This window comes from Camelus dromedarius, chromosome 5 (assembly GCF_036321535.1).
Source record: "Camelus dromedarius isolate mCamDro1 chromosome 5, mCamDro1.pat, whole genome shotgun sequence".
NCBI classification, from domain to species: domain Eukaryota; kingdom Metazoa; phylum Chordata; class Mammalia; order Artiodactyla; family Camelidae; genus Camelus; species Camelus dromedarius.
Window position 1 is genome coordinate 1,184,656 of NC_087440.1, and position 27,904 is coordinate 1,212,559.

At 54.7% G+C, this 27,904-nt stretch overlaps 1 protein-coding gene across 2 annotated transcripts in view; it reads right to left on the reverse strand.

The window, feature by feature from the left end:
- Window positions 1-426: 426 nt before the first annotated feature.
- Window positions 427-27,904, reverse strand: part of RBPMS2 (RNA binding protein, mRNA processing factor 2) — a 33,495-nt gene continuing 6,017 nt past the window's right edge. The window contains exons 2-8 of one of the 2 annotated variants that reach the window (XM_031452734.2): window positions 18,994-19,071; window positions 18,375-18,413; window positions 17,582-17,644; window positions 17,109-17,259; window positions 16,452-16,597; window positions 10,825-10,894; window positions 9,434-10,580 (exon numbers count right to left, since the gene is read on the reverse strand). In XM_031452734.2, coding sequence (XP_031308594.2) covers window positions 10,832-10,894; window positions 16,452-16,597; window positions 17,109-17,259; window positions 17,582-17,644; window positions 18,375-18,413; window positions 18,994-19,071 — 540 coding nt within the window. In that variant the 3' untranslated portion in view covers window positions 9,434-10,580; window positions 10,825-10,831. Of the gene's footprint in view, window positions 595-9,433; window positions 10,581-10,824; window positions 10,895-16,451; window positions 16,598-17,108; window positions 17,260-17,581; window positions 17,645-18,374; window positions 18,414-18,993; window positions 19,072-27,904 lie in introns of those variants that run through there. The other variant, XM_064485462.1, reaches the window with a different exon arrangement.

Sequence of the window (27,904 nt, forward strand, 5' to 3'; positions counted from 1 at the left end):
TATTAGAAGTAAAATTGTATAGGAAATGCAACTTGTATTGAGATAGATGCTGGACTGAGACAGTGATCAGCATCGATTTTATCTTCACATTTCATTTTTATAGATGCTAATGCTGAAATCTTGTTCACACAAGAAAGTACACGGGAATGGGAGAAATGCCGGCAGAGCTGCGCAATGCCACCCAATCTTCCAGCAGGTGACAACTGAATTTGTTTTACCTCCTTCAACTGTTGAAAGCAAAATACTGGGAAATCTTTGATTTACAGGATTCATTACCCAGTCATTTTGAGTCATTCCTTTTCTCAATATTGAAATCACTATTTTAAGTCGTTTCTTGTTTTGGAGGCTCAGAGATGTTTACACACTGAGGCAACATACCAAAGTAAGATTTAGGATGAGCGAGAGCTCAGCCCTTTAGATAGTATAAGCTAACTTATGCTGTAGTAACAAGCAATCTCCAGATCTCGGTCCCTTAAACCCACACAAGTTCGTTTCTCCTCCACCCCATCCCTCAACTCACGATACACATCCATCACAGGTTGGTTGGAGGTTCTGATCCGCGCCATCCTCACTCAGGGATCCAGACTCCACCATCTGAAATGCCATCCATTGGTCAGCACAGCAGAGGGAAGGTAAGAAGGCGAGTCACACACTGGCTCTTAAATGCTTCCACCCAGAAGAGACACAATTTGCTCCTATTTCATTGGCCGAAGCAAGTCACATGGCCACACCTAACATCTAGAAGTTGGGAAAGGACCTGGCAGGAGGAGAATGGGGAAAATGGGTGAACAGCATCAATGATCACCACACCTTCCTTCTGTAAAGAGGTTGTTTTCAGGAAGGGGGAGAGGCACTCTCAGGCATGGATGGAATAGTACTTCTTGACGATGTGTTCTGGAAGTGGGGTCCCTTCAACACAACCCTGCCACCTACCCTTACAAAAGTCCTTTCGTATCTCCAGGGAGACACGTGCCCAAGTGTGAAGACCACTGCTGCCTTCGGCAAGCCTTTCACTTTCAGGCCCTGGGGCCTCCCCTGAGCGCCCGCTGCCATTACTGCCTGTACTGCCAGCAACTGGGAATGAGTCACCTTTTTCTATATGTGTATCATGTTTTCCTAACAAGCTGTAGTCTCTGAGGATGAGAACCATATTGTCAAGTTTTTATACCCCTCACATCACCTAACAAGGACGGTCAGAAAACATAGGAGTTCTGCTCCATGGCTGCGTTGCTCACTTTTCTCTGTGTGCTTCAATCTCTTCTGTGAAATTGGAATTACGAGACTGGCCCTTATCATCATACAATCAAGATGATAGAAAAGCCCCTTCCACTCCTTTATTCAACAGGGATCTGCATCTCAACACTGCAGCTCTGAAAAGCTATATAAGATGATGAGCCATTGAAGGCTCTTGGAAGGGTCTGTGGGAAGCAGGCTTAGGCAGATCAGTCTGGCATCAGTGATCGCTGGGTGGTGGGGGGCATGGGAAACAGTTTGGGGCTGGGGGAGCTAAGGGCAGGAGGTCCAGGTAGAAAGTTTCTCCAGTGATACAGAGGTGAGGTGATAGCACCCACTGGGAGGTGAGGCGGGGAATGGCAAGACACTGCACCCCCAGGGAACTGACCCCATATGTGTTCCCGAACCCCCAGACCTAAACTCAAGACAGATCTGCAATCTTGGCAGTCATCACAATCCTCACGCCTCTGCCAGCCAAAACCAAAGGTTTCCTGTGCCCTGCTCCCTGGTGGCCTATGGAGGCATTGCTGATACAGTGTATCAGGGAAGCTGAATTCTGGTTCCTTATGGGGAGATCCGGGATTGATGTGGAGGGAAAGATGGCCAAAGTTGCTTCTGTAGAAAAAGAAAGGAAAAAGAAGGAGAGAGGAGGAGGCCATATGGATTGGGGGTAACTAGGCTCTTGGGGGCAGTTTGTGTCCCCAGACTCACTGCACAAAGTGAAAACTAGAAGGACTCTCTGAATTGTAAACAGACAGCACATGGATTGTGGTTTAGCCCCTGCAACAGTTTTAAATATTTTTGGTCAGTTGTCAACATCCAGAATTAAGAATTTCCACATTAAAATCTTAACATCCAGTTTCTCTTGAAATATCAAGCCAGTGGGGCCTCCATCCTGCTGAGCAGGTGACTGGAGCTAAGGAGAAACCATAGCCCCTTTCAGTGGGGCACGAGCTCTCCTGCCACCCAGGCACCCAGGCTGCCTCCCTCAGTCCCGTTGCCCTCTGCTGGGAGAATACAACTCCTAACTAAGGTGGGCAGGTCATGGTGGAGAACAAGGTCAAAAAACATCAGGACAGGGGCCAACCAGTCATCCAGTGTTTGACCCGCCTTCGGAACAGCCCCACTAAGCATCGTCCAGCAAGCATATGCTTGAAGACGTTCTGGGACAAGAAAGTCATTGCCCATTAAGGCGGCTCACAGCACCTTCAGATAGCTCTGACTGCTTTCACAGGGTGGGAACCTCTGTGGAGGCTGCATTCCCATGAGGACACTTGTCCAGAGAGGAGAAGAGACTTGCCAGCTATGTGTCCCAAAAGGGAAGTAGCCAGTTAGCAGGCTTCTGTTAGATACCACCAGGTGCTCTAGACTAGCTGGTGAGTGAGGATGGCATGATCTAAGCCCTAATGAAACTTCCTGTCTGGGCAGGGACCAGCAAGGTTCACACAGATGAGATCAATGCTCAGCAGTGCTGGAGTGATACCTGGGAATAGTACACTGAAAGCAAACCCCCAAAATCTGAGGCCCCAAGGAGGTCTAGCCCTGCCATCCCCGGGGGTAAAAGGTCTCCCAGGTATGAGAAAAGCTCTAAAAATATCACCTGTGGTTATTAAACCCTGTGCCATTCCTGGCTTATTACTATGGACATATTGGGAGTTTAATCAGTGAGATGGAAAGGGATGCAGGTAACTGGATAATCTATGAAACTGAGTCAGGACACCTGCATAATGGATGAACTTGGGCACATCTCTTTGCCTCTTTGGGCCGAGGCTTCTCCATCTGTGAACTGAGGTTGGTGAATCCCATTTCTCGAGACCTAATATTCACTTTCACATCCCCAGTGCCAGGGCAGGGACCGGCTATGTAGAATATAAACTGTGTAGGAACCCCGTAGGTGCTCCGTCCATGTCTGTGAATGACTGCTGACTCTGCCTCTGAGAGCACTGGTCAGAACAGAGGCGCCCAGACAGCCCAGAACAAATGGACCCTGGAGAACTCTTCCAGGCAGAGTTCCTCCTGGAAGATCAAAAAGGGAAAATATCTGTGTGAGGCATGTGAACATTTTTGACCACAAGAGGGTGCCCCAGCCTCATTCCTCCCACCCGGCACCTGGGAAGAGAGATGCTCTATCAGAGGCCAAATGGATATAGTGCTGTCTTCTGGGAGCAGAAACCTCACCTTGGGTATCACTGGCCAAGAAGAGATGCCTGAGATATAAACACAGGTGGACACGAGACAAAGGAGCAATGGAGGATGCCGGGGACGCAGGACCAGGAAGGGACCAAAGCGAGATAAAGGGACTTGCTGGGGTCATAGAGAATGCCTAGACCTGGGGTGAGGTCATGCCGAGTTCACCCTCGAAGATGAATGTGATGCTCAATCTCATAGGAAAAAAAAAAAATCTCTCCTTGTGGGTATTTCAGAGCCCACACAGTGGTCAGTACATGTCCGGACTTGAATGCACAGGGAAGAAGGGGCCAGAAGCCAGACTGGGTTGGGTCCTATATACCTGACTCTGGCCATCAGCCCATACGCCCAAGAGAACCATGAAAGAAAGTTCTTTGAAACTATGAAAGTATATTTTGGCAGGGGGAGGATATAGCTCAGCGGTAGACGCATGCTTTGCATGCATGAGGTCATGGGTTCAATCCCCAGTACCTCCATTAAATTTCAAATAATAATAATAATAAATAAGTAAACCTAATTACCTACCCCCCCAAAATAGTGTATTTTGGCCTCTGGTGGTTATAGGCAAGAGAGATTTAAATATATATGTCCATAGGAAGTATACGCAAAGAAATATTTGGGAGCATGGTTTTTTGGGAAAATCCCAGTGGAGATCATTGCTCTGGGGGCTGTCATTCCCTCCTTGTCCCCCTTTTATGGTGCTTCTCCCTCCATCTCTTCTGAGACCCAAGCTAGTTTCCAGGAGGCACACTCTGCTGGTTCCAGGAATGAGAACCTGGGTCTGGAGAGAGAAACAGGCATAGCTGAGAAGCCTCTGTTTTGAGAGCTCACCTTCAGCAGGGGCTGGACTCTGAGTGTCCTGCTCTGGAAGCTGTGGGGTCGCCTCGGGGTGGTAATGAGGCCTCTCCCTCCATGCCCGCCTCTTAAGCCACCCACATAGCTGGCCCAAGAAGCGAAGCACAGAACTGCAACAACACAGGCCCACAGTAGGGTCTGGACTCCTGCGGGGAGGAGGCAATAGGGCAGCATCCAGGGGGGAAAGGAGAAACAGCCACTTGGAACCACTAATTCTTAAGTCTTCCCCATCCTGGTTACCTCTCACTTTAGTAGCTCCACAGCCCAGCCCCCCAGACCCCAGGCCGTGCCCCCGGGAACAATGACTATGCCTTGTCCTTCACCTTGGCACCAAACACAGGCTCCAGAGAGCAGATACCCAGCAAGCGTTTGCCAGAAGGAAGGAAGACTGAGGAGAGGACAAATGGGCAGACACCAAGGGGCTTCCCGGGGCGACGGGGACCCAGAGCTCAGGGCCTTGGCTTGGCTCCTTATTGCCAAACAGGACTTCAGCAGCTCTCCAAACCTGAAACTCCTACCCACGAAATAGAGGTGGCTGGTCCGCAGACCATGTCCCAGGGCAACCCTGAGGATCAGAGATGGGAGGACTTGTGGCTAAGGCTGCAGGCTGAGGTCCCTCCTAGCCCCGGGATGTTACTGAAAACAACAAACTCAAATAATTCATTGTGAGCAGTAAAAACTAGTCATTTGGGCAACACTGCCAAGAGGCAGCCGCTCACAGACTCTAATGAGATAATCAGATAGGAGGAGTTGATGTTGGCACATGAATAATCCTGCTCTGGCCAAATTGGGAAACAAGTCCACCTTAAGTGCTTTCTGAGTTCTGCTCACCCCTATGCAGGTCCTGTTTCCCCTCCCACATACCCACGTGGCTGTAGCCTTTGTTTGTTTGTTTTTTTTTTTCGCTTGTTTGTTTAGTCTATTTCTTAGCTAGGTTACTGGAGAGGTTTGGGTAACACTGGCCCTTCTTCCTGCCCAAGCGGGTCTCCTCTAGTCCCCGTGAGGCTCTCCCAGAGGCCTCCAGGATCCCTGGCCTTCGCGGGACTCTGTGGCCCAGAGTTCCAGAGAATCACTTAACTCTGGATGGGAAAACCAGCAAGCCAGGGTCTCGCCATTTGCTTTCTGTGGGACCTCTTTAACTTTGGTTTCCATAGCTGCAAAAAGTAGATAATAACACCTTTCTTGTTTATCTCATAGGGTTTTTGAGGATCACCAGAGATGGCATATATGAATGTGTTTTGTAAACTATCAAGCAGTGTATGAAGGTGTTACTGTTACTGCTGCTACTGTCGGCAGAACTCTGGAATCCTCAGTGGTTTAATCGAAAGGCGAGTTAGATCTGAAGCTGCTGAGAGCAAGTTCCGCAGGGGCTTGTAGGCACGCCCCGCCCTCTGTCCCCTCCCCCTCTCCTCAGGTAGGGAAGAGGCTGAACACCTTTTGAGTATGAGCACCCCACTGGAAAAATAATCAGGGAGGGAGTAAATTAGAACCAACTTAATTTCATTTCTTGTTAGGGATGAAAGAACTAGCAAACTGTGTTCTTTAAAAAATAACTATAGCCAACTTTTGAGTACCTACTTGGTGTGTGGTATGATCCTGTGTTCTCATTAACCCGCACAATAGCCCTTAATAAAAGGGCAAAGGTTCATAAAGAAGTAGATACGCATTCCGTGGAGGAAAGATGGGCTTTCATGGAATGATGGAGCCACTCCTCAGCTCTTAGACTCCTCCTAAATTGTGTTGCATTTTTTCTACCACGAGCAGAAATGGAGATACGCTGTCTTGGTTCCTGCATGCCCAGATGGGTCCTGCAGGTCCAATGACCCTGCTCCCTAGGTTAAAAGGCCAGAGAGACTGCACAGGGCTGGGCTGAAGCTAGACAGATCCCAGAGGGCTTCTCTGTGCCCCTTAATCAGGGAGCAGCACCCAGGAACCCAGGGAAAGATCAGGCCAGAGTGTTGCAGGCAGGAAACCTGAGCTCTGGTCCTGGAACTGTGGGAAGAGGCCCTCAGCCCGTGGCCACCCTGAGTCTGCTGCCTGTCTGCCCGTGTGCCCGTGTGTCTGTGTGGTTCCGGAACGGCCATGTCGGGTGGTGGAAGGCAATGGACTGGGAGCAGGAGACACACCGGGAGCAGGAGTACACGTTGGCCATGGTCTTTGTGACCTTAGAGCAAAGCACTTGACCTCTCTGTGCTTCAACTTTCGCAGTGGGAGGGGGGACTGGTCGAGAGGCTACGTGCCAACATTCTGATTCTGGTGGGCAAGAGCCCTATGGGGTGGTTTGCTCTAAGGTCATGAAGACCACGGCCAAGGGGCACCTGACCTTACTGAGTGACCTCCCTTCAAACTCCCAACCCAACCAGAAGCCAGAGGGCAAGGGAGCCCGTCGGTGTTGTCCACACAGAGCAAAGGGCGTGGGTGGGCAGCGTGACGAGCAAGGAAGTGGGGAAAACAGGAGCCTCTCTCCCCTCACAAGGGGGGTCCTCAGCTCCTCCAGCCCCTCCTCAGTTCCCGAGGGAGCAGGGCCTGCTCTCCCGGAGGGGGTCCCCCCGTCCGTCCACCCGGTGGAGGCCTTGCTGGATGGACAGAGGCAGGGTAGGCTGCAGCTGGGTGGAGAGGTTTTTGCTCCCTCCTCCCGATACTTTGCAGGAAAGTACTTCTTACCCCATTTTTACTTCTCTTCCAGGGTCCCCTCCTGGCACTTTCCCTAATCCTGCTCTGAGGGGCTTTGCCCCATTTCTCAGGGATATCTGCATTCTGAGAGAGCTCCTAGAGACCAAAAGGCTTGACCCCAGACCTCATTAAAGGGGGCGAAGCAGGGCGTGACAGGCAGGGCAGGGTGGAGGGGCAAGGGAGCCTGGTCCCTCCTGGGACCGCTGGGCCCCAGGGAGCCTGAGCCCTTGCCAGCACCGAATCCCACAGGAGCTCTGGGAACCTGCTCACCTGGAAATGCTCCACGGTAAGTCACATGCCTAAAAGTGCTGGCCAGGCAGCCGCACCCAAGAATGGCCCGGTTCGGGTGATAAGCATCATTCCCCGTCCTGGGAATTAGAGCCAGCTGCAGCCAGGGCGCAGGGTGCAGCCGGGCCCCCCGGGGCCTCAGCAAGCATCCACTCAGCACCAGCCTCAGCTGCGTGTGAACCTCCGTGTGAAGCAGGACGGGAGGCGTGTGCACCTGTGAAGACGAGCCGGCCGCCTCTGCCGTGGGGGAGACTTCAGTGCTGCTGGAGCAAAAGGACCCTAGTGATTCCAAGGCCTAAGATCTTTCCAGAAAGGACAGCAGCCTTTCACCTGTCATCAGAGCAGGAATAAACACTTCTGGAAAAGAAGAAGGTGCTTTCAGGAAAGAGCACTGGATGGGGAGTCAGGACCTGGCTGCTTCTGACCCCAGCATACTGCGTCCTTGCCAGGAAGCCCCGTAAACTACTCAAGGCCTGTCATCTCCACACTCAGTCCCAACACGACTGTCCACCAAGGCCTTTCTGCAGAGGCCTCACCCTGAAGAAAGTCCCCGTCCAGCTGGAGCGCCCGCTCTGGGATGGCTTCAGGGCCTCCCTCCCCTCCCCGGCTCCTCCTCTCAGACGCAGGCCCTGCTCAGTAAAGCATGAAGGAGGCCCCCCAGGGAAGCCGGAGGAGCGGGGGCCTTTAAATTATGGAGCAGCTTTCTTAGCCCTTCTCAGAAAGGCCCAGGTGCCCCAGCTAAATAATTCACCACCTCAGGAAGACCCAGTGGTTCCTGCCACAGCTGAAGTAGGTCAGGCATCGGCTCGGCCCCAGGCGGGGGCTGCAGGCCTCTGCGCAGCTTCCCCACCAGCACTGGGAGGGGCGCAGGCTGGGAAGGCCTCGCTTGCTGGGCACGTGCTTGGCTGGTCCAAATACTGCAATGAGGCGAGGACTACAAGGCAGGAAAAGCATCAACCCTGCCCCCAACACCCCCTTGCTGGAATAAACACTGCCACCAGCACCTCCCCACCCCAGCCTCCCTCTGGAGTCCAGATAGCCCATCCACCTGCCACCCCGTTTCCTACAGGGCCAGCGGCTGGCTGGGCTCCTCGTCCCTCACAGCACCTGGCTGGGGTGGGGCGGGGTATCCTCTCTTCACATGCAGGTACCAGCTGGGGCTGCAAATGTCACCCATGAGCCTTTAACAGTGGACATATCCATCAGCAGAACACCTTAGACACAAGTTGCCCAGCGCAGGCCTGGGATTCAGGAGAGGGGTGAGGCAAGGAGTGAAGGGCACCAGGGCCACCCAAGGCGCAGGTGAGGGCGTGACCAGGGCCAGCCACAGCCACTTCAGCTCCGCTCAGAGCAAGGCTAGAAGGAAACCCAGCAGGAGCGAGGCTCGGAGCCTCTCCTGTCCTCCCTTTCTAGGTTGGGCTCTGAGTCGGCTGTGAAGGGCGTGAGGGTGGGGGAAGAGGGCGTAGACGTGACAAACAAACAGCCATCAGTCAGGTCAGTGCTCCAACCCTCAGGAGCTGGAAAGGACTTCAAACCACCATTTCACAGATGAGGAGACTGGGGCCCCAAGTCACAGACGGGCAGGATCAGGGTCAGCTGCTGGCATCCTGACTGGGTCCAGGGCAGCGCAGGCTCTCACACCACCCTGACCCCCGACACCCATCTGCTCTGCCACCCAGCAAAACCCCTCTCAGCAATCAGAGCGGCAGCTGCCTACAGGGTGGGCAGGCTTAACCCCTTCCAGGCCAAACTCCTGGGTCCTCTGCTTCCCTCCAGCCCAACCTCATGTGACACACACCAAGGACACTACATGGAGGAGCCCCACCTCTCAAACCAGTCTTCTACTCTAGGACCTGGAAAGGCCACAAGACAAAGAATAAGATGGAAAGAATCAGGCCTACTAGATAACGCATCTGGACAAAATGAAGGTCCCAAGCGAGTGCTCACTCTGAGTGTAGGGGACCCCCGCCCCTACCCTCAGAATAGAAAGCGAAGAATGAATTAAACCCAGGCTGCATTAAACCCTGATGGGTCACCTCCCCTCCAGACTCAAGACGCACAGAATTGGGCCGGAGGGAGAGGCGACGTGGGTTCTGAGGTCGGGCCCACCTCACTTCCTCCTGCCTGTAACTCCCGACACCTCCAGGCTGCTGTCTACGTCCCATGAAGCAGAGGTCAGAGAGCAGTAACTTTGGGTGATTTTTTTTTTTTATTTTGCATTTCATATATTATCCAGTTTCACATTCTCACAGGATCAGCAATTACAACAGCCACCTCGTCTCCCACGTCTGAAAACGGCAAGACGGCCACGGCTGCGGCCAAAGGCAGAGCACTGACGTGCTCATGAAACAAAAAAATTGCACAATTTTTCCTTCATTTTCCTTAAACTAACGGCTGACGCTAAGGCTCACTGCTGGAGAACGGAAACCCTTTTTCTCTTCACGCCTCAAACTGAACGTTAAACTTCTCTGACAGGGCGGACAAGGTCTCTTCAATAATTAATTGCACACGCACACAAAAAAAATCCTTTATGATGCATAAATATTTTGTTACACAGGGTACAAAAATACTTTCACTTTTTGGTTGGTTTCGAAGTTTGGAAAGAATGCGGGGCCATGGCAGGGGTGGGGCGCGCCGTGGAGAGGTAAGCAAAACAGGGGGGGTGGTTCTGATCGGTTGTTGGCCCATCTGAGGAGGAGGAAGCGGAGGACCCCGATTTGAAATGACCAAGAAAACGCTCTGCCTTGGCTGGGTGGTCCTTCCTGTTCAGCCTGGAAGTGTGGGGGGTGGGGTGGGGTGGGGTGGGGGGCGCCAAGCGGAACCGGCTGTAGGGCTTGGTCCTCAGGGAAGCAGGGTGGGTGCTGGGAGGGGTGTGGGGAGAGGGACCCGGAATGATGAGCCATTAGTGGCCGGGACCTGTTGCTATGGCGACACAATGTGAGAACAAACTGTACACTCACATACACACAAGTTTAAGTGTCTTAATTCATGCCAGAAAACATGCAAAATTAAACGCCTCGTTTCTTTGAGGTGGAGTTTCAGACGCAAATTTGGACTGGAGGTCAGGCCTTGCTCAGTCCCAGTGAGGCCTCCGAGCTGGGTCTGGGGGTCCCAGCAAGAAGGCCCCTGAATCCTACTGTGAGGCCTTGGAGAGGGGTTTTGTGGGCAGGACAGGGCTGAGGAAGGGGAGAGAAAGGAGACAGGAAGCAGTCCACTGAGTCAGGCTTAAAATTCACAGTCTTTGGAGGGAAGCAGCCGCTCTGCACAGGCCGACTGAGGGCAGTGGAAGCTCAGGGCGGCTTCCTCCCCCGTGGGCTGGGGGCTTCGAGCTGTGGTGACAAGACCTGGAGGGAGGGGAGAGAGGTGGCCATGAGCAGAGGCATGGGACTGGAGCTGAGCCCAGGCCTTCCCCTTGTCTGGAGGCTGCAAGACGGAGGGCGGGGGGTGGCAGGGTCGGGGTGCCCCAGGCACAAGCTCAGGAGGGGGCGTAGCGCCAGCGAGCTCCTGGCTCAGGCAGAGGAAGCAAGGCCCTGCAGGACACCAGGCTCTAGGACACCTTCCATCTCAGACCTCTGGGCCAGCACTTACTGAAGAACTAACAGAACTGCCGGTATTTCCATCCTTGCTGGGTGGGATCAGAGGAAGGGTACCAGCGCACCTGCAAGAGAAGCCAAGGTCAGGAGCTAGCTGTGCAGTCCTTTTGCTTGACAAGGGGGCTGGAAAACATGGCCTTCAGCGCCCCTGTCGGTGTCCTGGTCCTGTCACTGCTGGCAGAGGTCAGGCCTGTTACTCACCTCTGGGCATCAGTTTCTTCTTCCTGAAAATGGGAAAGCACCGCCTGACCTGCCTCCTCTGCAGGATGGAGGTTCAAATGAGAGAATGCTTAAGAGAGTGTTTACTCTCCACTGAGCCCGCGCGTGTACCGGGTGGAGTCCTGGCAGCCCTTCCCCCGTGACTGGGAGAGTGCAGAATTCCTAACATTGGGAGGATCACTCTAATCCATTTTCGCTCAGCTTCTCTGAGTCTCAGCGTATCCATGAGGATCAGACACGACGGAATGTAAAAACACATCAGAAACCCAAGTCGGTGTGGTCTCCAAGGGGTCCAACGCCCAGACGCTGGTCCTGTCTTTGATTCAAGGAAGTCACAGACGCAAGCCAGCTGACATTCCTCACCCCGCCACCCCATTTTGACTTCTCCACCCATTCTGTTCCCCACTGCAAGCCTCCTAAGTCTAGAGATTTGTCACCTACCAGCTGAGCCCCCACAGTGGGGGCCTGGCAGCTACTTCAACCCCACCACTTGCCAGAAGGCCCCACAGAGCAGTAGCCCCAAAGCAGGATCCCCAGAGACAGGCCGGGAAACAACAGGCACCCCCTTCCCCATGGATGGTGAGCTGTGCTGGGTGCCAAGCCAAGGCTGCATGGAGGCTGCCTGCCCCAGTTAGACAGCACGTCTGCCCCAGCCTGACCCATGGCTGCCTGGGAGGGGTGGGGGCAGGGCATCACAGGACCTTGAGTGAAGGGGCAGGAAGAGAACCCAGAGATAAGAGCTGGGGTCCCCTTAGGCACAGGAGAGCTGATGTGGAAACTGAGCAGCAGCTGAGCACATAGATGACCTCCTTGAAATCGGAGCAGTCGGACCCAGTTACCCAGTTAGCTGCCTGGAATCCCTGCCTGTGAAAGCAGAGATTTTGAGCAATGCCAGGCTACTGGGGGATTGATGGAAGCTTCCTCAGAACTTGCTCCCGTGCCCCATCCAAATTCTACGTGCTGTTCCGTAAAGCACAGGACTCTGACCACCCCATACTCAGCAGGACGTCAGCGGCTGATCACTCTGAGATGCCAGGACACTTGGCACACAGCAGGACCCGGGAGGTCCAAGGCCACCTGACCACTGCCGGGATTGTCCTTGGGCTCCAAGGATGTGCCACTGCCGACCCCCAGCTGTCCGGACCACAACAGCCTCCTCTCGCCTTTGAGACGTCCAGTCTCAGAGGCCACTTTATTTTCTCTCCTGTCTCCTCAACTTCTGGAGGCAGTTCCCTTCTTTCCTGGCTGACAGCTGAGTGGGAGGAAGCCTCTCCTCCCCTTTGCTGAGCCCTGGGCTGCCCTCTCAGCTAGAAGCCCCGCTGGTCAGCAGAGCTCACTTCCCAAGAGGGAGGACGAGGAAACCAGCCCCGCTGCCGCCAAACGAGCCTGCACTGGTCCAGCTCAGGGAAGGCCCCAGTGGGCCCTGACCACCGCTCTTCACCTGGCCTCCGGCTGGAGCAGCCCCGCGGCAAGGAAGTGCCTGGCAGGCTGGGTGGACCAGGCAGGGGAGAGCACTGGGCAAGAGTGGGAGGGACCCTGGAGGCCTCTGACTCACCCCCTCCCACTCCTGGCTGCTAAGGGGCCCCCGCGGCAAGCCCGTCCCATCCGGCCCACTCCCTCCACTAGGTGCTGCGGCTTGGGCCCTGAAGCAGTGGCTTTCCCTCCAGCCCAAGATGGGCCTGCCGCCTCCTTGGGAGGAAGCAGAGGAAAGCCCTCCTTCCTGAGCTCGGGATGGTCGTGCCACCGAAGTGGTCAGAGCTTACTCAAGGGCCTTCCTTTCTGCCTGGCAGAGGTCAGCTGCCTAGGTCCTTTAAAGAAGCTTGGTCCCTTCCTGGCCCGGCCCAGGACAAGAAACCCCAGGCTCAGGGATCCCAGGAGGGAGCGAGCAGCCAGTCCCCTCTCAGGGCCTCCAGTCGTTCACAGAGGTCTTGGGAGTCCTAAGAGGCTGCCCCACAGGGACAGGCCTACGGGCACCCAATGACCACGGCTCCAAGAGGGGCAGCAGCCAAACAAAAAGAAGGGGGGCCCAAACTCGGTCCTCTCAGATCTGAGGATGGACCGACTGAGGCGATACACCAAGGAGACAAAGGAATGAATCCACATGAGAAGAAATATGTGCAGCCAACAAATACACGAGCTTCACTCCTCGCAAAGTCAATTAAGACGATGCCCATTCTCACTTAACCCTGACTGGCACGTCTCCATTCTGACCTGCACAGTTCCTGGAATCTGCAATAAGGAAACGAGCAGGACAGGTGCCCAAGGAGGTGTGCACACGGGCAGCCGGGCACTCAGCCTGTCGGGAGCAAAACATTGTGCAAACAACCTCACCTGCCATCTTCGGGGGGCTGGACACGCACACAGAAGGAGGCCAGCCAGGCAGCCCGGTGCAGAGCCACATGTACTGACATGGGGGCATACCCTCATATTTAAGTTTTTAAAAGATTAAATGTGTAATTTTTGTAAAAGATTCATACCTATGGACTTCATTATACACTTGTGCCCAACTACTGACCAAGTCTAAGGACTAAAGTAGTGATATTCTGAGAGCAGGATGATAAGCAAAGGGAAAAGAGAGGAAAAAACCCTGTCTTTTTCCTCCCGTAAATGCAGACCTCTAACAGCTAATGCTCAGAGAGCACTCGGCAGGCGCCCACGCTGCTCTCAGCAGCTTTCACGTACTAAGTTCATTTAAACCTCAGGAAAACCCTGTGATGTCGATGCTGTCATCGCTGCCATCCTACAGGGAAGAAAATAGAGGCAGGGAAGTTCCTGTAAGTTTAAGGTCAACAATAAATGGCTGAGCCAGTGTAAGAGGGAGGAAAGGGCTGTAGTGAAAGACCCTTGGGCTGAAGTGGAAAAAGAAGTACAGGCTGGGAGGACCCCGGGGTGCGAGGGGACGTGGAGAACCCCTTCTGCCAGGCCGCCATCTTCATGTGCCAGGCAGACCCCAGTGTGCCCCTGCCACCCACTCCCTCTGCAGAACAGAGGGTCCAGCAAGATGGCCTCATGCCAAGACACAGCAGGACTGAACCATCTCCCAGCCCCTTCCTGCAGGTCTGGTCCCTGCAGTCACACGCCAACGCTCCAGCTCAGGCTGAGCTCCTGGCAAAGGGCATGAGGTCGGTGTGTGCATGTTGGGGTACAGAAAGAATCAGTTTTCACCCCACTTTGTCCATTAGCTGCTGCCTTCTCTCCAAGTCACCTCCTTACCCCCAGGCACAAAAAAAGCAGTGTTCCTTGTCCCCTGGGTTCAGAATAATCCCCTGAGGATCAACAGGGTCCACTTCCCACATTCAGGCACCTACCGCCTCCACCTCTGGGGCGGGAGGGGCAGGAGGCAGGGAGGGGCTCTTGGAAGGTAAAGAAAACATGCCACTACTCAGGACAGAACTAGTTACCACCTGATCCAATCGCCTGTCATTAACCTGTCTCCCCGCAAAAAAGCCAGTATCCTTTGAGGTGCCCTCTTCTCCTTCCCAGGGAAGCCAGAAGACAGGAACTCAGGCACAATGAGGCCTCTAGCCTCAGAGAGGACCCGGTGCGGGGAGTGGGGGACCTAGGAAATCATATTAAATAATAACCAAGATACTCAGCATTTCTACAGCACTCCCTCTGTGCTAACATGCTACCGACAGCCCCATAAAGTAGCCATGATCATCATCATTCCACAAAGAAACCGAGACACACAGAGGTCAAGTCACTTGCCCAAGGTCACACGGGTGTTGAAAGAGAGCCAGGATTTGGACTGAGGCAGATGGACTGGAGGTGGACGACCACGGGGCGTGGGTAGCGGGAAAAAGCCAGAAAGGAAGACAAGAGGAGGGCACACAGCCCTGCGGCGTGGAGCTGAGGAACAGGTACCAATGCACCACTCCCAGCCAGCTGGGGGCCGCCCCACAAAGGGCAGAGGCGGCAGCTCTCCTGAATAATCTGACACCTTGACTGTCCCTGGCTCCCAACCTCTGCCTTATCATTGTCACCGCCCAGCATCTCAGAGCAGATGGGGTAGGACCTCTCCACCCGATCTGGTCTTGCCCTCTCGTTTTACAGATGAGGATACACATGAGGCTCAGAGGTGAAGTTACCTGCCGAAGACCAGGAGGCTAACTGGTGACAAAGCTGGGATCAGAGGCAAGGAGTCCAGCAACACCTCGCAGGGCCTCTGGGGCTAAACTCCCAGCTGGGCTGGGAGCATCATCTGCCTTCTACACTCCGCGAGGTCAGAGAGGACCAGGACTGTCTCCACTCACCGTTCTGTGCCCACCGGAGAACGGGTTTGCGGTAAATACCCAAACACTGCCTCTGGAGAGGAAGATCCTCCCCACCTTCCTACCCCCAATCAATGTTCCCGTTGTCTGCGGTGCGCCGCTGGGGACGAGTGCCAAGCTGACCCTTGCATCCGCCCGGGTACCGCCCAAGTTGCCAAGGCAGGAAGGACTTCACTGCGGGGGGAGCAGTTCGAGAGGGTAGCAGCCCAGGAATCTGAACTTTCCACCTGGAACTGGGCGATCCCAGGTCACTAAGCCCTTCAGAGGACCTGGGATGGACGCATACTTGGCCCTCCCTCAGGTAGAGCCCCCGATTCCTCCCACTTCAGCTTCCAGTTTCTGCCAACTCTCCCTCCTGGCTTTTCATGTCCTTTAATTCCTCATCCCCTTCCACTGTCCTGGCCAGGTGACCTGTCCCCTCCCTCTCAACAGCACAGCACACCCCGGCCCGGCCACCCGGCCGCTCTACCTGAGCCTCAGCCCTTGGTCACTTGGCTGATGAGAGGCTGAGGTGGACTCACACTCTCCCTGGCCCTCCTGTGCCACCAGCAGTGCCTTGTCACTGTGTCACAGAGGCACGGGCCAGTGTCTGGCCACCTGCTCATGTCACAGCGGACAGCACCCACTCTCCAGGAACACAGGAGCAGACACTCACCGGGCACCCTGGATGCTCCGGGCACAATCCCAGCACTTTACACATCTTAACAACCACCTGAGGCAGAGAATACTATTCTTATCTTTCTAGATGAGTTAAAAAAAAAATCCACACAGAAATCTTCCAGAGCATTCTAAAGTTCATAAAGACAGGAGGAGGCAGAGGCAGGTAGCCTGGCTCCGGGGACCACACTCTGGTTGGGGTCTGAATCACAGCCCTGTCACCACAGGCAGAAAGGGGCACAGCCTGCCCGTGGGTGTTCGGGGGCCGTGCAGCCACGCCGAGTCTCTCCACACTCAGCCTCCTGCCAAGAATCCTCGATGGGGTCTCACGCCTTAGCCTCTCCTTCCTCTGTCAGATCCCAAACCCTAACAGTACTGTCCTGGAAGGTCCACGGCAGCCCTGGGGAGATGGGCAGCCCTGGCCAGCTTAGACCTTCATTGTCCCCTTTCCTGCTTCTCCTCCAGACGGGCGTACCTGAGCGTGGAGGGCGGCGGCGGCAGTGGCAGCTGGGTAGGTGAACGCAGCGTGTGAGATGGCTGGGGTCAGCTCTGTGGTGTAGAGAGGGTAGGGGGCCCAGGCCTCCGGGGATGCGGGGATCAGAGCAGCTCCCATGAGGTCATCTGTAACAGGAGACGACAGCCCCCAATGTCAGACCACTGGTGCCTCCCTCTGCCACCCCATTCCAAACAGAGAATGGGACCCAGCACTATGGTTGAGCACAAATTCCCTACTCAGGCCAGGCTCCCCTCAAGGACCCCAAGACTGGGGAAGAAGCCATGTTAACTTGGCCAGGCTTGGTGAACATCCTGTCTGCTTCAAGAATCCTGCAAGAGGCCTCTGCTCATCTCAACCAAGAGAGATCAGAGAAGGCTTCCGGGAAGCTGGGCAATGCTGACAGCTCAGGAGCTCAGTCTGAGGTCCAGCAAAGGCTGCAGGGGAGGAAGGAAGTGTGGGCCCTGCAGGGATGAGGGATGATGGATGCAAGAAGCCTCCTGGAAAAGGGGCAGGCAGGCAGGACTGATTCCCTCAGTGAGAGCCCCAGCGTCCACCCTCTATGTGCAACTCCACCCACTAGGGCCTGCAGCTCAGCCAGCTCAAGGCCCGCAGGCGGCTGCCCTAAGTGCCACTCACAGGGGTCCCGTGCGATGAAGTGTGCTCCTAGGGCGGGGTGAGCGTTGGTGGGATTTGGTGTAGCCATTAGCTTGTTCTTGGCCATCTTGGTGTTGGCTTTGGCAAACTCTAGCCTCAGGGTCTGCGGGTTCTCAGGATCAAAGCGAATACCCTACATGAGAAGGAAAGGAAGAGAAAGACTTCACTCTGTGGGACCCAGACTGTCCACTGCAGTGGGTACCAAAGGGCCCCAGAAATAATCCAGCCTGAAGGCCCCACCCACATGGGGGCCAAGAGAGGACACGCTGCTTGGGCCTTGCGAGTAGTGGCGTTTGGCACGGGTGGGGCTGCCAGAGACTCTGCCCTGGGATGGCTGGGGAAGGTACAGCCGTGGGCCCTTCCTGTAGGCGTGGAGTGGGGGAAGGTTTGCAGAAGACACCCGTTCCCTAGAAGTCTGTGGATCAGAGAAGGGCCTATTCTCTCCACCTACTCACGTTCAGTGCATTCTTGGCTGCTTCTGCTCCTGCCCGGCTGTCAAAGATCACAAAACCAACAGGCTAGTAGGAAAAAGAGAGAATACCCTTGCATCTCTCCCAACATCCATCTCCTCCTCAAACAAACACACAAACAACAAAGTACAAAAAATACGTAATTCTTGTCCATGTCCTCCCTATGTTCAGCTGGAACAGAAGAAGGTTCTCGGGCACCAAAACTCTCCCACCCAGGTACCACACTGTGGGAAATGATGCCCCAAAAGCTTCCTCCCACTGTATTAAACTTCACCCTTTCAGTAAAAAAAAAAAAAATTTAAATGCATGCAGAGAATTATGAGTAGATTTCAGTGTCTTCTCCAGCAAGAACAAGGACACCAACATATCAAGGACATGGGAGGGCTGCAGGTCAATCAAGGGGCAACAGGTTCAAAACTTCTCCAACTTCAATTTGCCAAAGTTCAGTCCAGACCCGAAATGGCCCCTGAAGGCTCTGGGCCTGGGACTTCTGGTGTCAGAAGCCAGAGCACAGTCACCACCTCTATGATCTGCAGCCTTGGAGCCAGGCTGCGGTTTCTCAAGAGCCAGAAAATGAGGACCAGGAGCTGACTGGTAAGGAGAAGGGACCAATGGAGGCCACCCTTTAGTCAGCCCAGGACAGAGTCGGGGTGACAGGGCACAGGGCACAGGTCTCAGCTGCCAGATGCCTCAAGATTGAGGAAAAGACAACAGGCTGGGTTCCAAGCCCAGCAGTTGACCTGGGCTGGCAGGAAGGAAAACCTTGGAGAGAAATTACCTGTCTTGATGTGAGCTTGATCAGGGACCCTTCATACCCCTGCAAAGAGAGGTGGTCATTAACAGGGAAGGTTGGAAACCTTTGTCGTGCTCCCCTGGCCCCCTGACCCCTGACAGCAGCCCCACCTTTCCCCAGCGCTCGCCTGTATCACGCTCACTCTTCCCCTCACGAAGGCGACCCTCCCTGACCTCCACCGCTGCTGAGCGCCTCGGCCCTCGTGTCCCACATCACGCGGCCCAGCACACAGGTGAGCATCACGCGGCAGCATCCATCCTCTCACGCGTAAACTCCCCTTTGCTCCATTAGCCTGTCATCTGGAAGCAGACCTTACCTTTTTAAGTTTTCTTATCTGCAAATTGGAAATGCTACACTGAATCTCGAAGATTTCTTACATGGCAAAGCCTACTGAGACTCTCCTTTACAGATGAGAAAACAGAGGCTCAGAAGGGTTTTAAGCAACTGATAGAAAGCAGTGTGTGAATCAGCAGCACCGGGACAGAGAGCCAGGTCTGCGATCATTTTTTGATAGTTTCCTGCTACCCAATCCAGGTCTGAGATTTACCGCGGACACTTCTCCCCCATCCTAGGCTCTGCCCTCGGTGGCTGGGTCCAGACTCACCTTGAACGGCCTGAAGAGCAGGTAGAGTTCTCTGGGTTTAATGTCCACAGGAAGGCCACTGACGAACAGCGTCCGGACCTGGGGACAGAGACGACAGTGGTCAGAGCCAGGCCGACAGAAGAACAAGGATGACAGCTCTCCCTTCAAGGAACTGGAATCCTTCCAGAGTTTAAGGAAGAATTCAGGATTTCCCGGGACTCCTTTGGAGGCCGAAGCGAACAAGCACCCAGAGTCTCACAGCATGTCACTTTTCAGAGCCCTTACTGCACACTCTCCTTTCTCTGGCTCATCCTGCAGGTGCCACAGCAAGCCCCCGTGAACTCGCTGAGCATCTCTGTGCAGACTCTCTGCTGCCAAACAGAACAACCAAGTGCACAGGCCAAGGACCCCTCTGAGCCCTGAAGAAAGCCATGGTGTCTAACCTCCAAGCAATGCACAAACAGGAACACCTGTTTTTCAGAAGATGCCCACGGACCCCTGGTGGAGAGGCTCTGTGTGGTCTGGGGGAGAGGCAAAGCTGTAAACTTGTGCCCGGGAGTGAATCCGGAGGGCCCAGCACTGTCACATCCAGCTCCTCCTGCTTCCCGCGCTAGATGCAGGCTCTTTTGGCCGGGAATGCACTGTATTCTCGCCTCTGTGCCTAGCTCTTAGCACGGTGCTGGTACTGTTTACTGAATATGGGACCCGGGGAAGGAGTCAGAGATGGAACAATGATGCTAGCTTTTGAACAATGAGTAGGATCTCATCAGCTCCAAGAGAGGCACAGAGAAGATGCTGTAAGTTATGAGCCTGGCCCTCAATATGGTTACAAGTTGGTGGTGAAACCAGGTCTCGACAAGACACCAGGTGTCCAGCCTGTGACTCCGGCCAAGCCTGACCTCCTGAACTGTGGATGAGGTCCAAGGTCCAGGAGAGGGCTGACAGGAACACCTCCCTAATTCTCCACTGCTGGTTAAATGCTGCTGGCACCCAATGCTAACTACTGAGGCCAGATCAGCCAATAATTATAATGGGGGAGAGAGGATTCTCCATAGTTCAGATCCATTAAAAATACACCTTGAAACTGTGCTTTCCTGAGCAAGGAAAAATTGGAAAGAGTAGAGCCCCATACACTGAACTCCTGTTTCAAGTCACATCTCCTACCGCTAAAGCCAAACTTGGGTCTTCTCAACTCATCACTGTTGGTTTTAACAAGTTCACGTACCGCAGCCCACTCATCCCATGGCCACTCCTGAAAGCATTTAGATGCCCTTCAGTGGGCCACACCCCTCTCCAGAGGCAGCAAAGAACTTCCTCCAAACTCTAGTGATGGCCTGCCGAGTGGGCCCCAGGCAATAGCCTTTTTGGGGATAATAGCTTAAATCAGGGACCCCGGAGCAGTCAGGTAAAGTTACACCTAACAGACAGACACACACACCAATACACATGTCAACAACAGAGCCAGAAACGGCAAAGGAAACCAGCCCCCGGAGCCACCCATAACCAGTGTCACCACCCCCACCCACAAAGGAATGGCTCCCAGCCCGCAGCTGGTAGCAAACAGGCAAGGACGGCTTCTTCCCTCACGTGAGTTTTTGCCAAGAAGCAAACCCAGCAGAATCCCTTGCCAGTTAGGGTGACTCTCCCTGCCTTGGTGATGTCTTTCCTCGCCAGACACGCCTCTGCTCCCAGGCCCGGGATGAAGGCTGTGCACCTCTCACGGCCCTTGGCAGCTCTGTGTCCCTACACGCACAGCTGTCAAGTGCTACCCTGTTTCAGAGCATAGGGGAGAAACTGGGGAGCCCAGGCTTCAGGAGCTCTGGAGCTCCTGGAATCCAGACAAACACCCAGCTGTCCTTGGAAGGAAGGCCTTTACTTTATATGTAAGCCCCCAGACAGAAGTGACCCGCTCAGGTTACACAGCTTGTTTTTTTAAAGGCAGCAGACTTAGGACTCCAAACCCAGGTCTCCCTCCTGACTACTTACCTGGACTGGTAGAGACGGCACTTGCTTCTGGGCGCCAGGACTTGGGTGCCCGGCCCACCAGAGAGGATGGAGTACCAGCCAGCCCGCGCCCCGCTGGACGGGCCTGGATCTGCGCTCCTCCTCCTCCCTGGGCTGGTGGGACGTGCTCTGGGTCAAAGATGTGGAGCCAGCACTGCCCCATAGAAACCTCTCCTCAGTTCCCCCCAGTGGCCACCCATTTCACGCAGGCTAATTTTAAACCCTTCCTCAGATGGCTCCTTTTTGGCCAGACCTCCCCAGAGGCCCCCTTAAATAGAAAGTTCTCAGCACAAAGTTTCCTGCTTAGGGCAGTGAGCACAGGGACTCTTTCCCTCATTCCCAGCTCAGACCCTTGTTTCCAGCCTTCTCTCTGGGCTAGATGGCGCTTTTCCTCCGCTTTCCACCTTTCAGGTTGTAAAGGCTGCAATACAGGTCTTATGTTACCCCTGGCCACCCCCCAGGAAACAAGCGGACTTCAGTGCAGTTACAGGTTAGGTGGTAGGTCTGCAGCGCCAGCTCACAGACCCTTGGCTGGGTGGCTAAGTCACAGGGAGTCTGACCTGAAAGCTCTCCTTGCTTCTTACATGACCCTGGACATCCCAGCAGGTGACATGCCCTTGTGCAGACAGGGAAACAGAGGCCCAGAAAGGGCTCATGCAGCTTGCTTCAGCAAGGAGCAGAGCTGGATGAGCCCCAGGAACCCTGGCTCGGCTGTCTGTGCTGTCCACCTGGCTGTGGGGACAGAAGCAGCTGCAGCTGGGCGGCATCGTCAGCCCCGTGGATGGGGACCATGATGCCGCACATCTCTTCAGTAGCCAGTTCCTTCCTTGGGTGCCTGTTTAGGATGACAGCAAAGCTGGAGGGACAGGAAGCATGAGCTCAGCAGGCTGGCCAGCCACAGGCTGAGAGAACAAGAAGCTCAAGTCGTCCCCCGCTATCCCAACCCTGCCAGCCCATCTACTCCAGGCTCCCAACAAGCACCCCCCACAGGCCTGCTGCAAAACAGCTGCTCACGCTGCCCCTCACCCCTCCCCTTCCACCTTCCTTTAGAAGGGCACCCAGCCTTCAGGTCCCTCTATTTCAGTTCCCCCTCTTCCTTCCTCTAAAGTCTTACGGGGCCCTCAGGACCCTTGTCTTATACTGCTCCCACCAGTCTGAGCTCACCTGGACAGGAGGCTAGTCTCAAAACTCTCCTACTCTCCGAGGTGCCTAGTGTCTCAATGTTCAACCTCCCCTATTCCCAGACACCTCAGGCCCTCCAAAGAGAGGACTCACAGGCAGAGACAGACGTGGCCCAGCATGGCAGAGACATGCCATAAATGGGAACGGCTTTAGTTAGTGAGACCAGAGTTTGCACCCCGGCTTTCTGCTTGGCTTGGCAAAGGGTGTCATCCCTCTGAATCTCAGTTGCTTTATCTGTTCCACACGGATACCATCTACTTCCAGGATGAAGAGCACACTTTCCTCTAGGCCCAGCACCCAGGAGAGGCTCCACAAAATGCTTGCTCACTTAGGGTTTCTATAATCTCAGCATTCACCCATGCAAAAACTTCACCTATCAGGCACTGCAAGCCATTTAGATAAAAGGTTGCCTAGTGAGGCTGGATCAGGTCCAGACCAGCCTGGAGCTGGAAATGTGGGTGAGAAGACCTAAGGTAGTCACTGGATTCTTTAGTGACCCTCTTCCCCAGGGAGGTCATGTCCCAAGTGGAAAGCACCATGGAGATTAGGAGTTCAACACTCCCATTTTACAGACGAGGAAACTGAGGCTCAGAATAGGAGGTGACAAGGCAAGCTAGTGGCACAGTCAGGATCCTTAGGGATGGGAGGGGCAGAGACATAACAGTTACTTTTCGAAGGCCCAGCTAACTAGTCCTGTGTCCCAGGCCAGCACTGGAGACCAGTCCTCCCACGCTACTTGCCGGGGCAGCCCCAGGGCAGTCAGCTACAACGTTCAGCAAAGAGGCTGGGTACAGACAAGGATTCAGAATCCAACCACTGTTGATGCCAAGGTAGAAAGATCAACCAAAGAGCCTGCATCCTGCCTATTCCACAAGTTTATCACAAGAATTCAATACAAAAATGTTTTAAGGTACTTGAAGTAAGTGTAAGGGGGGGTTCACACCATCCCAGGCTGCTAGAAGGCACCTGGGCCCTTCTTCCATACATTCACCCTTTTTCCAGAAGCATCCAGATAACCCAAGGGATTATCTCCCTCCTCTCCTGAAACATGGAAAGCAACGACAGTCCTGTTAAAATGGTCACCTTCGCGGCAAGTACCAGCAGACGGGGCTGGACCATGGCCACATCCCTGGCATAGTTGGAAGTTTGGAACAGGGTTGAGAGAGAGGGTTTTGGGGAGAGGTAGAGAAAGGGTAGAGAATCCTTAGAGGCCAGTGAAAGAAGATACATGTTGAGGAACCCACTGGAAGTACCAAATTCAACATGGACAAGGAACTTAGCCAGACAGGTGTCCCCACACAAGGCATCACAGGCATGGTGTGTGGCCTTCATGATGGTCAGGAGCAGCCTTGGCCTTGCTGGAGGTCCCAGCCAGCGCCAGGCCCACCTAGGGCAAATCACCTGGCCTTTGGCACAACTGTCCAGCACGGCTTTGGGGGCTCCCAAGGCTGCTCTTCCCTCAAGCAAGCCCGGCTGCCTCTTTCCCTGGGGTTGCTGGGAGGGCGGGGTGGGGATCCAGACCGCAGGCTCTCACCGTGGGCAGACTTCCTGGGCTTGTCCAGGTCTTTGCTGTGTGCTCTTGGGCCCTTGCCCTCCAGCCAGTGCTGGACCTCCAGTGCCTGGGGCTCCTTGCCTCCTCTGCGAGAGTTCCCCCATCTCACTCCAGGGCTCCAGGCATGGGGAGAGAAGGGCGGCCCCTGAGCCACAAAGGAAGCGGCGGCCCCCACCCTCAGCCTTATTCTTGAGGCCCCTGGGGAGGGAACGGCCCCTTCAAGGAGCCCCTCCAGCACATTTTCAAACACAACAGAGGACCAGGCCCCTGCGCTGCGCAGCCCTTCCCTTGTCAAGTCTTCCTCCTCCCGCTGCAGCCCTCCCCAGCCCAGGGGCAAGATGACTTTCTAGAGAGAAGCAGGAAGGGTCTCTGACAAACTCATTCCTACCTGTGTGTCAGTAATGTTCTTCCTCCAGACAAACTGACAGTTGTTTACAGATCTTCAGAAAAAATGAAATCAAACAAAAGCCTCCAGGAGCAAGGTGACAGTGACACCTGAGGCATCAGCCTAAAAGCACAGATCCAGGCTTCTGCAGAAGAGGCTTCCAGGCAGGACTTGACCTCTTTTTATCAGCCCAGGTGGACAACTCTCTCGGCCTGGACACCCCCACCGGCACGCCTGTCATTCCGGTGCCCCTGGGCCAGGCCAGCTCCCTCAGCAGTGGCTGCCCAGAGGTCTCCGTCTTCCCCTGGGTCCACACAGGGCCCAGCTCACCCTGGAGCCCTGCAGGAGTTAAGGGAAATGGGCTGTCGGGCAGGGGAGAGGGCAGGGGGTGTTCTACACAGAGGAAAGCCTCTGTGGGACAGGACTAGGGCACAGGGGCCACGGGGCCACGCCATGGGGCCCTTCCTCCTGCAGCGGAGGGGACCCCACACTCAGTCCGGTCAGGCTGGGGCCCGGCCGCTCCACCTGCCCCAAGTGTGTGCCCTCCTCTGTACGGCTCCGTAGCTCTGCCTGCCCCAGCCTTCTTGACACAAAAGATTTCCTTCATACCGAGCAGTAAGCACTCAACTTCTCAGTTAAGAGGGGCGGTAGGATATTGTGGCTGAGACGATGGGCTCCGCAGGTACCAACTTTTAATAGAGACAGAAAGGGTAAACACAGCTGTCAAAACCTGCGGTATATCCATTGATATTAACCCCCTTATCCTTTAACTCCAAAGGACAAACACAGCTTCCTCCCAACCCCTGGCTTTGTACTCTCCAGGACAGCACCCAGGACTCCAGGGACCTCCCTCCTGGGAGACAGACCTTTGTCCACAAAGGATGCTGCGGTAGGAAAACATTAGGGCCACCCTCACCCTTCCCCCACCCCCAGATAAATCCCACAGTCCACCAGGAACACTCCCCACTAGAAGACAGACTCTTAGCTTCTAGGTGAATCGTTGCCTCACAAGGCTGGGAAACTTGACTCTGGGCAACAGAAACATCATACCAAAGAGATAAAAATGGTTTTTGAAAATTGATTCTTTGTAAGCAATCCTTTAGCATCTCTGAAAGTTAGCATCCAATGTGCAAAGGAAACTGTTTCAATTGTCCACTCCAACAAAATGTTCAAGAAGCTGCTCGCTTTGAACCCTGCCTACCAGCAGCTTAGTGTGGGGAGTTCTCCTGGTGTCATCTGCATGGAAAACACCACTTCCCGAAGAGGGAAATCCCAATAGGGAAAAATAAGCCTCTCATAAGCCCCTCCCACATCCTTTCCCAACTCCCAGCCCTCTGCAACAACCAAAATGCAGAATATTTGAGTTGGAAGAAACTTTATTTTTAGGTGAAGAAACCAAGGACCAGGGGCCCAGTGAGTCGCTGGCAGTCACCGAGCACATCAGAAGCATCCCCAGTATCCCCAGGTGCCTGGCTCCCAAGTCAATGCTCTTGCAGACCTTGATCTCACACCAACCCACTCAGACCCCCGTGGGGTCAGCCTTAGGCGCCCAGAACAAGTGACCTTCAACTTCTGAGCCAAGAGGGCAGAAACAGTCCCCAGCAGAAGGCTGATTGGGGGTTGGGGGCAGGGCTGCAGGGTCCCACTGGATGATCCTACGGTCAGTCCTAAACAACTGGTTACAGGGAGGTCAAAGGGAAGACTTTGACCTGGGAGACAGCCAACTCCCAGCAGCTGAGTGGGAGCAGCCTTGCGGGGCAGGGGGCTAGAGCAGGGCCCCCTGCAGCCCCAAGAAGCCCTGAGTCCAAACAAAAGCCTGGGCCATCCCATCTCAGTGTCTCACTGCCACCCACCACCAGCCAGATCACAGGAGTTTATGAGCTGCAGCCTGCATTATATAAAGCTTGCAGCTTTTGTGATATAAAGATACTGAAGGTCCTTTTTAAACTTGTACCAGCCATCGTCACACCCAGTTCAGCTCTGGCTTCTCCAAGGGCAAGTGTGGAAAAGTCTAGGCTTAGGGGCTGCTCCACAGTGTCTGACTGCCCCTGCTAGTTCCAGCCCCAAATCCCATGTATCAGGGCGTGGCTCTAAGGCCCCGCCCTGGGCAGTACTCTGCAGTTCCAGTTCCTTTATACCTACCATCGGCATGTGAGCCTGACATGGAGAACCAAGACGTGGAACTCAGGCTCTGCAAACACACCAGATGTGGAAGCAAACAAACAAAAAAGAATTTTAAACCAACTGTCAGGGAGGCTGGGTTGCAGTCCCAGCCCTGCCGCCAACCAGGCAGGTGGCTTCATGGCCTTCCCTGCTGCCTCAGCTCTAAAGAGGAGGGGTGGGCTAGACTCAGGGTCCTTCACCCTCTGAACTTCTAAGATACCAGGGAATTGGGAGAAGGTGATGGAGTCTCAGGATAAGGCTCAGGCACTGCCCTCCATCTGCTCAGAGCTCCGATGCTTTCCTCTTACCCACAGGAAGGCAAAGAAAGTGGTGAAGGAGACAGATTGAGAGGATGAGAGAGCAGGATGTCAGGAGCCAGGCCCCGGGCTGAGTTGGGTCTGGGGGTTTGAGAGGGGGTCTCTGCTGGGGCAGCGCTGTGGCTGCCAAACAGAAGCCTCAGAGCCATCACTCTACCCTAGAAGATCTCAGTGGCCCGTGCGTTTCCTTTTGTGCATGTACGTAGGGGGTGGGGTGGGGGTTGGGTTCTGCCTGGGTCTCATGCTTAGGCTTGGCACTGGCAGGTCACTCTTACCCCTCCCCGGGGAAAGAAGTCCCTCTGAGTGGGGCCACTTGACGAGAGGTGGATGGAATGTGGTGACATGGCCCGCAGACCCAGGACTTATAAGGGCTGAACAAGGACACAGGGAGAAAGAGCAGGCAGATACAGCCTGACAGTACAGCAAGCAGATACAAACACACATGCTCCCAGAGCCCTGTGCCTCCCGGGTCCCCCAAGGAGCTCTGAGCTGCTCAGCTCCCAGGCTGGGACCGCCCAGATGCCCTCCAGGCAGCTCCCACTAGGACACCACCAATGTCATCAGAGTCTGACCTGGTGTGGAGAAGTCCAGGCTCAGGGGCTGTTGCACAGTGTCTGACTGCCCCTGCTAATTCCAGCCCCAAATCCCATGTATCAGGGCTTGGCTCTAAGGCCCCGCCCTGGGCAGTACTCTGCAGTTCCATGGGCACCTGAGCCTGACTGACCTCTGACGTCACAGGCAGAGTAGCATGGGCCCATCCTACGGATGAGGAAACCAGCTCGGGAATTAGGTGCCTAGTCAGCCAGCAGCAGAGCTGAGGGTCAAGTCCAAGCTGCTGGAAAGTTGAGGCTCTCCCTCTAGAGCCTGCAATGTGTCCTAGAGTTCCAGTGTGTGTGCAGGGGTGGGAGGAACCAAGCTGAGTTAAATAAGGCTTCAGACGACATTCTCCAAGCTCCGTCTAGTCCCAGGAACAGACGGCTTCATGTCTCAGGGACACATTTGGTCAAAGCCTGCTGCAAGCCCTGCTTCACACCACAGGTAGGGAGCTTGACCAAAGGGCACGAACTGTGCTGTGCAGACTCCCTGCTACCGGGCTGGCTGGAGGCGGGTGAGGGCGGGGCCTGCTTTCCACTTGGCTCCAGACAGAGCCAGGGAACAAGGCTTTCAGAGGCAACTCAGAGGAGGAGGCTCACAGGGCCTCTAGCATGCAGTTTCCGAGCAAGGCTCCCTTCCCTTCTGCGCCATCCACTGGCACCCATCCCTCCTAGGGCTGTGGGATCAGCCAGCACCAATCTACTGCCTCTTCCCTGTGGCTGGCAAAGTTTGTAG